The following is a 16,585-nucleotide window of genomic DNA, read 5'->3' as shown; positions in this document are numbered from 1 at the left end:
AGACGTTTCACCTCAAGGCAGCCAAAAGGGGGTGGGGGGAGATTGTAAGATCCCGCCCCCAACACCTGTCACTCACCTTGATGAGCTGTCTACCTTGAAACAGCATCTCGCCTGGGGCTAAGATCACTGACATGCCCCCGAGGTGCCACGGCCGTCTGGGAAGCAGATGCCAAACCGAGGAAGGAAAAGGTATTTTATTCTATTTTTTTAAAGCGATGCTGGTGTTCAGTGTGTTTCTGAACAGACAAGCTTCACGCTTTTGTTTTGCTGCGACTCGCCTTGACGGGGACAGCATGAGCGCTGGCTGTACCGGACAGGAAGCCGAATTTAAATGGCCCGGACATCATTGAAAAGTCAGACAGACGGGGAGCATTTACATTTGAATACGCAGGGTCACTGGCGGACGCACGCTGCATGCGGATCCCTCGCTGGTTAGCTGGTTTGCATCAGAAGCAGCACGCTTTGAGCTCTGAGGGGCTGAGATGGAAATGACCCTTTTCTAAATTGACAGCACGACGTTGTCAAGTGCCTTTTCAGTTGAATAAGGACTCACACGCGGACTTTAAACAAAGAGTGGTGGAATAGTGTATGAAGCAGGTTGTATTTCACATCTTAAATGTCTTTGCAACCGACAAAATGGCGTCATGGAGGCCCACAGCTGTATGGGACAAAACACACGGTGTAAGGTACGCTGTGTGTTTTATCATCTCCTACAACAGTAATGTTCACAGGTGATTTAGAATAGACTGCAACACATCCTCTCAGATTGAGACACGCGTTTCCTCCTGAGAGGTAGATATGAATGATGTCGTGTTGGGGAGAACTCTGTGTGTGTTTTATCGTGCAGAAGATGAAGTGTTTGACAGCCGCGTCCCATCAGCTACCTTGCACTGAAATGAAAACCTGTGACACCGCTTTGGTTCTGTGGAGTTTGAGAACCTCCTGAAGTACTTTGGGACTCTGAGTTGATAAAATCATCAGAGGGATCATTCGTCTCGGAGGCGTTGGCAGCAGACTTGCCGACGGCAGCTAGCGATGTCTTTTTTTGGGGGGGGGGCTTTCGGCTGATGAAGTTGGTGTTTATGAGGGGAGTTTTTTCCTTCTTCTTTTTTGTTATCTTTGTCCATTCACAGTTGTGGTTTATTCATTCTAAACAAACCAGAAACCTCCTGAAATACCTTCCGACACAACCTTTTCGGTGTGGGCAGACGACCCAATCACTTCTCAGCGTTTACCAAGAACTCCGAGAAAACCCTCTCCTTATAATTAACAAATTATAAGGAGCCGACTTGAAATGTCTGTTAGCTGTGTCAAAGCAGAGAAGCAAACAAAAGGTTTTTATTGAAACAAAAGTCACAGAATATCACATAAAAACATGAAGGCTGAACTCAGTGGTGTCTGGGTCAGAGTCACTGTGACACACTCGACTCGCAGAGACGAACAATAATCACAGTAATAACCAGCGCTCCTTGGAGTTGCTTTATGTTCTCTTCCCCGTGTGCAGAACATGACTGCAGCAGTGCAGGAAGAAGCCTCAAAGCAGCTTCGCTCAAATCTGATGGGACGACTCTCTCCGTGTGAAATCGTTCCTCTGAATCCAAATACCTACCGTCCCATGAAATGTGTCAGATTAATTGAAGTGTCCGCATGGTTGGAAGCATTTTAACATGAGCGAGCAATGCTGTGGGGATTTAGTTTGAGTCTTGTTTTTGAAACTGTCTTTGTAGAAATTAGTTCAGTCCGCAGAGGTTTTTGTTTTTACAGGATTCTTATCCAACTGTTAAACTGTTATTCTGGTAACATCCCACTTGTTTTAATGTAGTTCACAGGAACTGTGAAATCCATCCTGTTCATACTTTGTGTGTGTGTGTTTGTTTTCTACCACTATGTTTGTCTCCTCTTAAGCTGAATTGTGTCCCTTTTTTTTACCTGCTTCTTTATTTCCATATTTTCTCACTGAGCTGCTTTAGCTTCTTTTGTTCGTTGCAGATTTGTGCAACAAATATAAAATCATGAAAGGTGACAGATGAGCGTTAATAATGGTTTTATAATGACTTGTTCTTGCATTATTTATGCCCTTGATAATGAAATAAATGATTTACAACACTGTACAATTTTTGTATCCTTGTGATTTTTGGCAGCTGCAACAACTCCGAGAAGAAACACATGAGGCTCGTTTCACTGGAGTTTTTCCTGTCAAAGTTCCCCACAGACTTATTAAAACTGGACACCAAACCGTCTGGGAAAGAGCACCTTTACGTGCCGTGTAATAGTAGGAGGATGATAATTTAGCATCCTCCTTCTGTCTGCTATCCACCCACTAAATAATCATCTTGTGCCTTCAGGAGCTGGACTTCAATGCCATCGTTAAAGGGGCTGCACATTTCATGCTGCGCTCACTTCTGAGTGAGAGTCTCTCTTAAAACCGCCAAAGTGATGATGAACTTCAGATCTATTTTTGCCCTGAAAACAGAACTGTGTTACCATTTCAGTTAATTATAATGTAGATCTCACAAAAGCAACTGCCTGATGGCATATATATTTTTTATTCAGCACAAACTTTGATCAGAAGTTTTGTTTTGTTCCCCAAGTGATCTTTGTTCTGTTACTTTCACGTGTGTTCTTTTTATTCTCTTACAACATGTGCTAGTGGTCCATGCTCCATGAAGCCTGGGTTACGCCGGCTGCCCCCTTCCCATTTCCTCGTCCTTCGTCATTTCCTCTAGCTCCTCGGGGAGATCCTGAAGCTACACGAGTAGCTCACAGTCTGATGTCCAGGAGGCATCCTGATGAGGTGCCCAGACCACTGGTTCCTGTCACTGCAGAGGTGCAGCCATGTGTCACCAAACAGGACACACTTCCCTCTCCACAGACGAGTCCGGGGCGAACCGCTGCTTCCTGAGGGGTCTGCCGGTTTGCCGGAACTGCTTTCCAATACCACTCAGGTCCAAGAGTTTATTGGGCTAACTGAGCCCAAAAGACCCCTCCAGCAGAGGGGTTTTGAGTTGCCATCACAACTGGCACTGATGACATTTTGGCCAACGCTCTGAGGAGCTGCTTTAGAAGTGGAGCTTTAAACACGACCCACTCTGACTCCTTTCAGCCTGACTGTAGGTTTTCTGCTATCGGGTACACCTGTCAATCAGTTTATGCTCAAACATGGTGGTTGTAAGCACACTGTGGCTACCACTAAGGTTTTCAACCGGTGCCACACCTCAGGGTCGTTGCCCAAGTGCCCACAATCTTGGGTTCCCTGTACCCATTCTTCAAGTAGTCGTATGAACCCCAAATGAGTTAGAATACTTGGTTAATTTATATAAATTTTCAGAATTTTATTTTGAATAAAGTGTATATTTCCAAAAATGACACTTTTATAGCATATTTTGATCATAACTATAAACATCTAGCATGATCTGAGCATAATTTGATCAAGATTCCCCAAAAATGCCTTGTCGAGCCGCTCCCGAGTTTTTCCAACTCCATGGTGGTTTAAGGCCTAAACAACAACCTGCAGAGCTGTAAGACCCTGAATCACAATAAAACAAAGCCTTGGGCAGTTACCATGGAGTTTTAGTCAAAAAACTGTTGTTCGGTTCAAAAATGTAAAAGTTATAACCTTTATGTCTATTCACCATTGGTTTGGGGCATGCTGGGTATTAAAATGTGCATACATTTCTGCTGAAGACGTGTGACGCAGTCTAAGAAACCTCCCACGATCACGGAAGCCACCTCAGTCGAAAAACGGAACAAGGAAGTAGGGAAAAAACTGTCCGGCCGCATTGGGAGGTTAAAGGTACTAATATAGTACAACGAATGATTTTGAATGCTTTATTCGACTCCTACAAGCTTGGGTTACAAAGAGGTGTCTTTCATTGAAATCAGACTTTGTAAAGTGTACTTATGAACGAACTAGTGAAACGTTTGGGTTCGGCTATAACTCTTCCCACAAGGCTTTACTGTATTTCAGCAATTTAAATGAAGTTAATCAACGTTGTAGTTCGGGCCTTGGGGTGTCCCCCCAACAGAACCCTGTGAAGGTCCCGACTTCTACGTCAGGCAGAGACTGTGAAAGGGCAACATGAGCCCACATGAACCTGCAGTCTCATTTAGAGGACTTGGTTTTCTGGATGAACTCCAACAGCCAGGGGCTCATGAGAATCCCCACATCTGGCTAGTCTGGCATCGTGATATGAAACTGCGGTTTCTCGATTAAAAAGTAATTGACGAATAAGTGTAGCGGGCAAACTAACAATTAGGCAATCGCCGCCATCGGCGGGATTAACACCGTAGTCAAGCGGACCCAGGGAATAAAAAGGATACGCGGAAATGACCCAGACATCTCTGAATCATTTACTCAATGGCCTCTTTTCCATGTTTGGACTTTTGAATAATACTTTTGACTGTATGTATTTGTTAATCAAAGGAGTTATATCAATCAACATTTCGACTTAAAATGACATTAGATTTAAATTGTTCGCTGGTGATTTGGATTGTTAAAAAAAACTGAACCCCTCCATGGAAATCGATTAGAGGATGGGAACAAAGTGAAACGAGTTGACGATTCTGTCTGTTATGGTTTCACTTTGTTGGAATTTCTTTAAATAATCATGTTTGCCCTCTTTGTTCTTTGAACAAATGCTTTATTTGTTTAGGCATCCCAGAAGAGCTGATGTGAGACATACCCGTATTCTTGCTGATGTTTCGGGGTTGGTTTCATAACAGAGCTTTCTTCAAGTCATCCATTAAATCCAGTCGCCCCTACTGAATTGTAAATCTTTTTCAAAGCTCCACTGTTTCCCACCCGACACTGCAGTTCTCTTCACCGTCTTTTAACTCTTTATGGTTTTATGAGGGGGGGACATGATGAAATTCCCTCTTAGATAGCCCTATTATAGATGAAACATTATAAAATGCCCTGTAGGATGCCCCCAACTTAGATGAAACATTATAAAATGCCCTCTAGGTTGCCCCCAACTTAGATGAAACATGATAAAATGCCCTCTAGGGTGCCCTTCCAGTGGAGAAAACGAGATGACGTTCCCTCTTAGATGCTCCCACTCTAGATTAAACATGACGAAGTGCCCTCTTATGTCCCCATTGTAAATAAACTATGATGCCCCAACTAAGATAAAACATGATGAAATGCCCTACAGTGGAGAAAACATGAGGAAGTGCTCTCTTAGTCCACCCTGCAATTCTTCAACATCTTGTAACTATTTGTCTTGAGTGCCCTTACAGAAGAGAAAACATGATAAAGTGCCCTTCTAGTGGCGAAAATGTGATGCAGTGCACTAATCGGTGCTCTTCTAGTGGAGAAAACAAGGTGCAGTGCACTAACCGGTGTCCTTCTAGTGGAGAAAATGTGATGCAGTGCACTAATCGGTGCTCTTCTAGTGGAGAAAATGTGATGCAGTGCACTAATCGGTGCCCTTCTAGTGGAGAAAATGTGATGCAGTGCACTAATCGGTGCCCTTCTAGTGGAGAAAACAAGGTGCAGTGCGAGTACATGCTGGACAACTTGCCCCACGGCATGCAGCTGGTGCTCTTTTTAATTCGCCCCTGCCCCTTAAACAGTCCAGAGTCTCCGCCTCCTCAGCACGGATGCTGTTGGACTACATATCTGAAGCATGTTGTGTGTTTGTGTGTTTTATTCAGTCAATCATTACAATATAATATATATATATATATATATATATATATATATATATATATGTACAATATTCTATAATATACAAAACAGAAATACTGAAAAGGTATAGGTAGAAGCAAAAAATGCTTATATATTATACTTATATGATGACTTGCATGTGCTCCTCATTTCTCTTCTATGTGAAGTAAGGACTAACTGGCTGGCCGTCCAGCAGAAACCCAAACTAATTACAGGAATGGAGCAGCTGGAGAACTGAATGTGTGCCTCTGAGTTGGAGCTTTCCCTGTGAAAGCGACCTCACCTCGGCTCCACTCGCTTGATGCTCCAGGAGTTGTCTGCTAAGTGGCAGATGGCGGCGAGCCAAAGAGGTTACTGCAAGTTTAGAGCTGGCTCCCTCTGAAAACCCAGCCACTGCAGGAGCTATTGATTGACACCCGACTCACTCTGTGGCTGCAGACGCTGCCAGGGTTCCCTTCTCCCCCTCACTGCATCTCTACCACACTGTTCCATACTGAGAGGAATCCAGCTCACTAAAGCTCTCAGTTGTATAGCAGCCTGGAGGGGAACACTTGCTGTTTGCATAAAATGACTACTGGCTTGACATACACAGCAGCAGTAAAGCTGCTTGTTAACCCGTCGTGAACCACATTTTACACTTTTATTGGTTAGATTGTGTGTTTTGAGTTACAGCAAAACATGGAGAGGGCTCTTTTTCCTCCAGCTTAAATGTCAAGATGCGTTACGAACACTTTCACTGTACACATAATGACTCAGCGCTCCGAATAATACAGCAGTGTGTCTCTCTTGAGAAGTTTTATGCGAGAAATGTGACAGTCAGCAATTGCATTAACATTTAAATCGTCGGTATCGAAGGAGTGTGTCGGATAAAGGGGGATTTATTGGCAGAAATAGAATATCATTTTCATAACTGTGTTTTCATGAGTGTATAATCACCTGAAACTAATAATCGTTGTGTTTTTGTGAGCTTCTAATGAGCCTTTTATATCTACATAGGGAGCAGGTCATCTTCAAGATGGCCGCCATGTTTCTACGGTAGCCCAGAACGGACAAACCAAACACTGGCTCTAGAGAGAGAGCCTTTTGCGTTCTTATTTTAGCCGAAGAACACCGTAGTTTTCCGACCCGCTTGAGGGGGTGAATACCCATTCAGTTGGTTTCAACGTGCAACCTCACCGCTGCATGCCACTAAATCTAACACACCGCTCCTTTAAGAAGTGGAGGAACAAAGTTAGCAGAAGTTAGCTTTTATAGAAAATACCTTTCCGTGTTTATTTACTGGCAGAGAGTTTTTGGTTCATACTGAGGACAGATAATTGAATATCAAGGCAAAGCATTCATTAGTTATTATTTCGGCAGGTTGCCATGTGAGAGAAGTCGATTGTAATCCCCAGATGCAGTTGGAGGTCGGTCACGGTGGAGTCGGCCCGTCGTTAAAGGACTTGGTTCATCCGTGACCCAGCAGGAAGTCAATAGAACGGTTTCTCAAAGTATTTGGTCCTTTTGAGTCACAGAAGCCTGGAACTGATACAAACCATGCATTTTTAATCCAGGATATTTCTGTCGGGAGGCTTCTTTAGATCATCAGAAGAAGTCGCCTTTTGGCTTTAAAGAAGTTGTGATCTGTATTTTTCAATGTTTTCTAACATTTTATAGACCACATTATTCCTATATAGCCTTATGAATCAAAACAACTACTGAGATCCATGAAAACTGAACAACTTCCATCCTCTGAAGCATGAACCTGACAAAAAAGCTTGAGTGTAGACTTTGAGTTGTGATTGTCTAACATCTTTGACATCTGACATTTTAACATTAGCGTGTGTGTGTGTGTGTGTGTGTGTGTGTGTGTGTGTGTGTGTGTGTGTGTGTGTGTGTGTGTGTGTGTGTGTGCACTGGGATACAGCACCAGGGTGATCAAGGGCTTTTGATTGGGTTTCAAGCTACAAATGTATAATTATCTGCAAATAATGTGAAACCCAGTACACACACAGGTCTGCTGCTAAACAGGCTTGAAGCCCCTGCAATGCTGCCTTTTTGTAGTTTTCTTCTCTTTTTGCGTTGCCGTGTTGCTCATTGTGCATTCAGTCATAACGAGAGCTCTAGGGCTGTTGCTCCTGCAGAGCAAAAAATAAAAATCAGAATCTTCCAAACTCTTCAAAGAGGGAACAAAGGAGAGAATCAAGCGCTTTAGAATTTGGCACAAGTGGGTGTAATGGCTTGGACGCTCACACATAGGTAATGAACCACATTTTTGTCAGGAAAGGCCCAGTGTTGGCTTTTAAAAGCCACTGGAGCTTTTCCAGACACAACTTTCCCTGGCAGTTGCACACCGACAAATGGAAATGTGTCTAATGAAAGGCTTTTAGAGGTTATTGATTTTTTTTTTTTTTTTTTTTTTTTTTTCTCCATAAGTTCGGCCCGACAACTTTGTCCTTGACATACATTCGGTCAAGTATGCAGATGGAGAAAAACAATGTAACACAAGATGTGCGTCTGTGTTTCTCTCAGCAGCACCACTCTTTTTCTTCTGTGTGAGCGGCTGCAAAACCAGAGCTGCAGCATTTTAAAAGTTATTATGCTTGTTCATGAGCCAATCGTCTCAAGTCTCATGGAGCGCCAAAGACACTTTTGAACGCCCTTCCTCGCCCCGGGGCTCTGTCAGCTCATCCCCGGCTGTACGCTCCTGTCCACGTACATCATTCATCCAGATATCTGCAGTGTAATCACTTGTGCAGAATCCCTCCCTTATATTCCTCAGAGGGAGGATCTTAAAGATGCAAGTCAGCATTTTTTCTTTTCTTTTTTACTTTGTGTGACCAGAGCTGGAGGCTGTCATTACACTAATGCAGCACTGCTATCCAACAAAGGATCAGCCACCAGGGGAAAAAAACACTCCCGAACCGCAGACACACCAATCATAAGATAATCGACTGCCCTACATAACAACATGACATGTATTCTTTAAACGTGCCGTTACTGATCGCCGTTCCTCTGGACTGTCGTCAAAGGCACAGTTCATACACTAGTGGAGGTAATCACTTAGGCGTACAGTAGCTTTGAGAAGAATCAGTAGAATCAGGCATGCGACCCGAAAGGTTGATTCCCATGAGAAGCAGTACTAAGCTGTTTACTTAACCCCTACATCTCCTCATGTAGCATCCTGGTGGCCATCAGAAGAAGTGCTGTGTGAACCAGTCTCAGTCAACTCCCCCGAACAAATACAGATTTAATTTATTGTGTCGTCTTAGATTTCCTTTCCAGGCGGCGTTTGGTAACAACCAGCGATGAGTTCTCATGACAGACAGCTCGCTGTAAACTGCTCCCACGGTGGAGACTTTCAGAAGGTTAATATCTCTCGCTTTTTTACTTTATACGCTTTTTACTTGTTCGGTTGAATTTACTTTGTCATTTCATAACGACGCCTGGAGGAGCTGATATTCAAACACAGCAGCACAGTGAAACGTGAGCACGAGAGTTCTTTGGTGAGAGATATTCTTTGGGTGTGATGTGATGTGAAAACAATTAGATTTGTGCCTCAGTACCGAGGGAGCAATGGAACCTTCTGAGCACATAAATTATATTTTGTAAAGAACTTTCTATGGTGAGAAGAACCGTTTAATGTGCCGCAATGTCAAACAATGAATAAAAAGATTAGGTGATTAGTTTGTTTTGTCTCAATCTGCTCGTGGGATTATTGGATTTCTAGGGAAGTAGCGAAGCACTGAGACAAACACCGCAGCCACGCAATAGTAGTTTCTTTTTACAAGTTCGGTTACAAAGCTAGTGCATGGACATTTATAAAAGTCAGTTTTTAAATCTCATCTTGCAACCTTAGCTTCCTATGGCGTCCCGTAAGGGTCATCCCTTTGTTCCCAGGGTCCTCATTGGAAGAGATTGGTAAGCTCTATTTAATTAACTATTAAATAGTTAGTAAACCGTGGCATTGACATTATTTATGAAGACAGATTTTGTTTTGTTGTAGGTTAGTAGCATTAGTGCCCAGCAGAAGCACATCAAGTGTGGAGCCCAACGTTGAGTCATGTTACAACAGCTGACTAACATAATGTTTATAGGCTAAAGGCCTATGAACATTAGCAGTGGACCTTTTGCTAAAGTAAAATAGCAACGCCACAATGTAAAATACTCCTTTACAAAATAAATACATAAGTATTATGAGTAAAAGTAATTTAAAGAATCAAATTGAAAAAAACTCTGTTTCAGAACATTACCCTGTGAGGGCTTCTCCGTTATATATTATGTCATTGGATTATTTTACTGATGCATTCATATGGAAATATAATTTTACTGTAATCATTTGTCATGGCGAAGCTGATTATTATTTTTTGCTTCATTATAAAGTATTTTATATACAATTGAGTAGTTTCATCGACACACAATGCATCATATTTTATAAGCTCATAAATTGCTTTAAAAGTGATGTAAATCAAAATGACTAACTACAAATAAATGTAGTGGAATAATGAACAATGTTTCCTTCTGAATTGTCGTAGAAGTATTAATAGGCACGAAATGGACAAGTTCTCAAGTTAACTACGTAAGTAGTTGTACTTATCCAGTGTAATCACTATCGATTCTCCTGATATGAGATGTAGCACAAATCCTATCTGATATATAGAATAGATTAGTGTTTGTTGAAATCAAACCATTCTTCATTTGATGAGAATTTCTCTTCAACATATGATTGATGTTCTCACAAACAACAACGTGTTCTCAAAATGTCCCAAAGAAATGAAATGCCCTAGAAAACTGGATCATTGTTCAAGATGGACGAGTTGCAAACTACGCGCCTCCGTCTGCTGTGAAGGCAGTAACTACCGTCTGACAGGAAAATTGTCATAATTAAACGATATAGTGCTGTGAGATGAAATGTTAGTGCTGTGAACGGTGATCCAAAGAGGAGCATGAACACTGATCAGGCTTCACAAAATCACTCTGTTTCTGTGGAGTAAAATCCGCCAAACATCCCCATGTTGTCAAAGCTGTAGATTTCAGCAGCAAATGTTTGTCTTAGTATGTCTGCACGAGTCTCTTGAAGACATGATCAGCAATTTATCTACATCTGTGATGGTGTTTGTCCACAATGGGTCTTCTACATATTCTGGACATCTTTTCAATTATTCCATATGTAAACCACTGTACAACAGCTGCACCTCCAGTCACCAGCCAGTCAAGCTCCTGAAGTTTGCGGATGACACCACCCTCATTGGGCTCATCTCTGGTGGGGACGAGTCCGCCTGCAGGTGGGAGACTGACCACCTGGAGACCTGGTGCAGCCAAAACAACCTGGAGCTCAACGCTCTGAAGACAGTGGAGATGGTTGTGAACTTCAGAAAGAATGCAGCCCCACCCTCCCCTCTCATCCTGTGTGACTCCCCCGTCGACGCTGTGGAGTCCTTCCTCTTCCTGGGCTCCATCCTAACCCAGGACCTCAAGTGGGAACTGAACATCGGCTCCATCACTAAGAAGGCTCAGCAGAGGATGTTCTTCCTGAGGCAGCTGAAGAAATTCAACCTGCCAAAGACCATGATGGTGCAGTTCTACACTGCCATCGTTGAGTCCATCCTCTGCTCCTCCATCACCGCCTGGTACGCTGCAGCCTCTGCCAAGGACAAGGGCAGGCTGCAGCGCACCATCCGCTCTGCTGAGAGGGTGATTGGCTGTAATCTGCCGTCCCTCCAGGACTTGTTCGCTTCAAGGACTCTGAAGCGAGCAAGAATGCTTGCAGCTGACCGCTCTCAGCCTGGACATGTTGAGTCCCTTCCCTCTGGCAGGAGGCTGAGGTCCATCAGGACCAAGACCTCACGCCACGCTAACAGTTTTTTCCCATCAGCAGTCGGGCTCATCAACAGAGCCCGGGTACCCCACTGACTGACTCTGTCACCCCCAGGACTATTTCTTACCGGTTACTCCCCTGCACACCTCATATTTAAATACACTTGCCACTTTAATTTACACTTGTCACCTTCACACTACACTGCGATTTCACCTTAAGTACTGTCATCTGTGCACTTTAGTTTAATTTTATATTCTACTGTAGATTTAATTGTAAATGTTCCTCGTTAAATGTTTATTGTCATTGTTAAATGTTATGCACCTTCCGCCAGGACAAATTCCTTGTATGTGAAAACATACATGGCAATAAATGGTTCTGATTCTGAAGTAAACAGACCTTGTGCATCCTAAAACTATTTATGAAATCTCTCGCTATGCGTAGCTTAACCAGACAACCAAGTGGAAAATGTAAAATGTCAGACAGTCCAATAACTCCCAATGCAAACAAAGCCTGTATTAAAGTTCCAGTGATTAAATAGAGAGGAGCATAGTACCAATCAGACTGAAGTTTCATACCACTATGTAAATTCTAGGTTTATTTATACCACATTAAGTCACCTAGAGATAACATTCACAGGCAGTCGACTAAAACTAAATTATGCCTGCACACCTCAGCTATCCGCGATCCTTTTGCGACTTCAGTTATTAAATGTCAGGCCAATATTGGTGAGTAACAAGCACCATGCAGCGTTAAAATAAATATGTAACGGACGCAGAACTGCTTTCATTGCACCCGCTCCCTGGAGGGTGATCTTTACGAAACCTGACATTTACTTTATTTCTCGGTGTTAAGACTGAAGAAAGAAGGCAGAAAACATTCTCGGATACTTTCTCTAAAGGTTAAGGCCAATGTGTCTATCCCTGCTGACAAATGTCGTTTTTCAAGTGGATTAAAAAGCAACACATCCCGCCCAGCGACGTCATTAAGCCTGGTGGGATACTGCTGACCGGGCGTCTGTGCTGCCGGTTGAAGCGCTGCCGCTGGCAGAGGCACACCGTATTGGTTTGAAAGAGCTGAACCCAAACTCTGGTTTCCTGTCGGTGGACAAAGCTCTTCCTCCGGACACCCCTCCTTCAAAACTTGTAGGACACCCGCTCCCTGAAGACCTCTTATGTTCTCTTGCCGGTTGCTCAGTCGTAGGTTATAGCTGTATTTTTTACTGGCATGCAATTTTAGATGAAAGAGGAGAGCAGTTTTTTTTCTTCTCTCTGTCCTTTATTCATCTCTGGCACTCAAAGCCCAACTTAAGTAGCACGAGAGAGAGGAAAGCATCATCTCGCGGTTTGAAAAGGATAAGAGGGGGATTATTACACTGAGCCAGTACTTCTTAAAAGTGTCTCTCGCAAAGTGCTCCTGAACAGACATTTGGCCATGGATGCTCATTTGAGGGCTGTAATTTGACTGAAAATTGACCATTTCAATTTGATTGACCACTGAGCGGTGTTGTCTAAAGGTGGGCACGTAATCATGACAGACAAATCTACCCTTTTCTTCTGTCACTCTAGCTGTTAAGTTAAATTATAAACAGTGAGGTTGGGAATGTTTTGAAGGATTCTTGCCGTGAGCTGATGTGCGGTTTTAATAGATTATTTCAAGTCACATCAAATGAAACAATAAGGGAAGCACTGCTGCGCAGTTTAAATGTTTTAAATTGGAAATGATGCAGGACCACCTTCAGTCCGTATCATATCCAGACAGGCTACACGAGCATTAAAAGACCCCAAAATAAGGAGTTTTTCTATCATTACTCCTGCTACTTTAAAACAAATTAGCTGCGGTGCATTCAGGCTCACGCTGTCCCTCTGCTTCCTCCCACATACTCATTATCATAGCAGTCGTATCAATCTCACGGACGAACATTTAACAGTTTCCATGGTCATTTGATGAGCACAAAAGACAATGGAGATTGTTGCTAGTTGTCTTGGTGACAGCGCACGTCAGCGGGGCCTTAAAGAGGAGATGCTGCTCACCGGGGAGGAGAGCGGACGACTGCTAGTCAGCTTGGTAGCTCGTCCTTCCTCGAGCGAGGAGCGCCGCCACCGGCCCGCTGTTTGGCTTACTGTCTGGAGTCAGTGTAGCATTAAACCAGCGGCCCGCTAGTGAGCTGCTGGTTCCACCATGCTTTAGTGCTACACTGCTACAGAAAATGAGCTGCACAAAGTTGTCTCTGGCGATAGCAGTGGGCTTTCCTGTGCTGAGACAAGAGTGCGTGGATGGAGCACTAAGTTGCTGCTCCACAGCTCAGTTTAGTGTCACTTCACCTCGCTGAGTCTGCCCTTTGCTCCTGTTGCCGTGAGTCGCATTAGTTTAAACAGAACTTAGCTCGGTCGTAATGGCAAAGATACACATAAAAATGGCCGCCGCTCTGCTCCTACTTTATTTCTCTGTATGTGCCTATCTTTGTTATGTTAAATAATTACGACAAAACTGGAGCTTTAAGTCCAACTTCACCAATTCACACTTTTTAAAGTTGTCTTTACTTGAGTCATGAGTGCTATTAGCCTACTCACCCTGACCGTGAGGCCTTCATAATGTCCTCTGACGCTCAGGAAGGAACTCTGCAAAGTATGAAAAAAACGTCTCCCTGACAGACAAGGATAGTTTTGTGAACAATGTTATCCTGTTGCACTGTGGGAAATGTAGGCTTTACCCACACTTACCTCTGCTAATTACATTTTTTATTATCTTTTTTTAAATTGTGAGTTCCCCAACGTTATAAAACAAAAATAATAAACCGCTGCAGTGTTCCTTTAAAGTGCCCTTCAAAGTGTTGTTAATATTATAGCACCAAATATGTGTTCCAGGTATTTTCCTCTATGACGATGATTAGAAAACATGTTGCTTCAAGGCTCCTGATTATTACAAAACCGAAAGGTTAAATTGATTAACTACACAGCCCCATACAAATTGGAAGAAGTCGGTTGAAACCTTGAAAATCAAGTTTTCACCGACAGGATTTTCCCAAAGCTATTGCAGCAGCTTCATGACGTCAGATGAGGTTAAATACACGTTTTATTCACAAGTAAAAATGTCAACAGCAAACATTCAAAACACAAACTCTGCTTTTGTTATAGAGCAAGCTGTTGCGTTCATGGGCCTGGATCTTCCTGCACTGTCTGCTCACCTGTCTGACTGCTGATCACTAAGAAAATACCAGAATGAGAAGAAAACCATGTGAACTCAAATCCACTGCTGCTGCCCTACTGTGTAACTTACTGCTCTTGTTTGAGGGGAGAGAAGAATAAGAAGAAGAAGAGAATTGTTTAAGCACAAAGTCATTGATTGTGTGGCTCCAGAGCGGCTATGTGTTGCATGCCTCAGGGGGGAAAATGTCTTCGTATGCGGGGGGCAGCTCGCTGGGGAGCGGGAAGGAGAACGGGAAGCAATGGTTGAGCTCCGGGTCCGTGGGTGAGTATCCCGGCAGCTCGATGGACGGGTGTCCCCCGCACTGCACTTCTGCCCCTGTCTCGTCCAGCACGTTAAAAGCACCCAGGTTGATGTAAGACACCGGCTGGAAGTCCCCGGAGCAGTCCCGCTCCTCGCTGAAGAGCATGGCCCCGGCGCGCTGCCTCTGAGACCGCCGGCTCCTGGAGAACTGCGCGGCTTTGTACCTCTTGATGACCACCAGGTTGAGCAGCCCGAGGAGGCACTCCAAGGTGCTGAGCACGGTGGAGACCACCAGACTCCGCTGGTACTCCCTCAGCTGCTCGCAGGCAGGGTTCGCGACCAGCGCGTGGAAGCAGTAGTGCATGTACTTCCTCTCCACCAGGGAAGCCGTGTCCCCGTCCACCACCGCGCCGGAGAAGGCGGTGAGGACCCCCAACAAGAACACCACGACCCCGAGGAGAAAGAAATTCCTGCAGCCGGGCTTCTCCATGCAAAAGAGCAGCGCGGAGCCCAGCAGCACCTGCCCGATGCCCAGAAGCAGCCCGGAGTAGAAAGCCCCGGCCGCGCCGCCGAGGTGGAAATGCGCTCTCACGGTAGATCCCAACGAGACGCATCTTAATCCAACGACAACTTCGCTGAGGGCGCACACGAAGAGGAGGGTGCTGGAGAAGACGGTGCACAGTCCTTTCCCACTCAACTTCATTATATTCCACCTCTGCCGCTCTCGACCCCTCTCCCCCCGTCTTCATCCTCCTTCGTCTCCTCTGGAAGCACTCTCGCGTCGGGACATCATCTGCCGGTGACTCCTCCGGTTCAGAGCGGGCGATCCTCGCCTCTGTGGCGTCTCTCTCTCATCCCCGCCGCTTTACGGGAATATATAAATAACTAATGCCGCGAGCGCGCTCCTATTGTGCACTTATCGGTAATCCATACGCGGGCAATGATCACTTTACCCCCAGATCACCTAACCGCCCATCAGACTCTGGAGGCACTCTCCTGAAACCAAAAGTTTTGTCCTCCCCCCCACCCCCTGCCCTCCTCCTGGAGAGAGAGAGCCTCGTCCCGCAGTCCGCCGAGTCCGTCAGATTGAATGCTGTGTGGCGTTTTTGTGGCAGAGAAGGGAGGCGGCTGCTCGAGCCCGGAGACGCTCGAGGGTCCCGTGGACCAATGACCGATGACCCACGGGCCCTCCAATCAGCGCAACACTCCCAGCGCGTGTCTGCGCGGCCCCGCGGTGTTAGATGGAAAGGTGGGTAAACGACTTTTGGGTCGGTGATCGAGAAAACAGACGGCAGCAGGGGCAGACATCACTGCTTTCAGGAACATTAGTTTCTTCACAACCCTTCGAAGCCCCAAGCAATGTCGTAAAATCGGTTTGGTAGCAGTAGCTGTGAGTCAATGAAGTTGATTAGTACTGGTGCTAAACTGTTTTCCTGCAAATAAAAGCTGGATATACTGAGTTTTTTTAAACTCATTTTTTATTGACAATATATGCTACTGCGATGTGTCAACGTCATGCTGGCCTATAATGCTCTCATGGATTGTTGCTTGTCCGCTGGACCTTTCTGGAAATCAGAAACACAAGCATTAATAATAGAGCAGCGCTGTCCGTGGTGCTGAAACATGAAGCGAGATGGCAGCTGACTGGACTCCTCTACATCTTTTCCTCTCAG

The 16,585-nt window shown here is 44.6% G+C and overlaps 1 protein-coding gene across 1 annotated transcript; it reads right to left on the bottom strand.

Moving 5' to 3' along the window:
- Nucleotides 1–14,826: 14,826 nt before the first annotated feature.
- Nucleotides 14,827–15,615, bottom strand: tmem271 (transmembrane protein 271; the record flags this gene model as incomplete). The annotated part of the gene is made up of 1 exon (XM_079228329.1): nucleotides 14,827–15,615. The coding sequence occupies one exon, from the start codon at nucleotides 15,613–15,615 to the stop codon at nucleotides 14,827–14,829; it is 789 nt and encodes a 262-aa protein (XP_079084455.1).
- Between the last annotated feature and the right edge of the window lie 970 nt (nucleotides 15,616–16,585).

This window comes from Taurulus bubalis, assembly GCF_910589615.1.
Source record: "Taurulus bubalis genome assembly, chromosome: 13".
Taxonomy (NCBI): Eukaryota; Metazoa; Chordata; class Actinopteri; order Perciformes; family Cottidae; genus Taurulus; species Taurulus bubalis.
The sequence above is the reverse complement of the archived record's forward strand: the minus strand, read 5'-3'. Positions and strand labels throughout refer to the sequence as shown.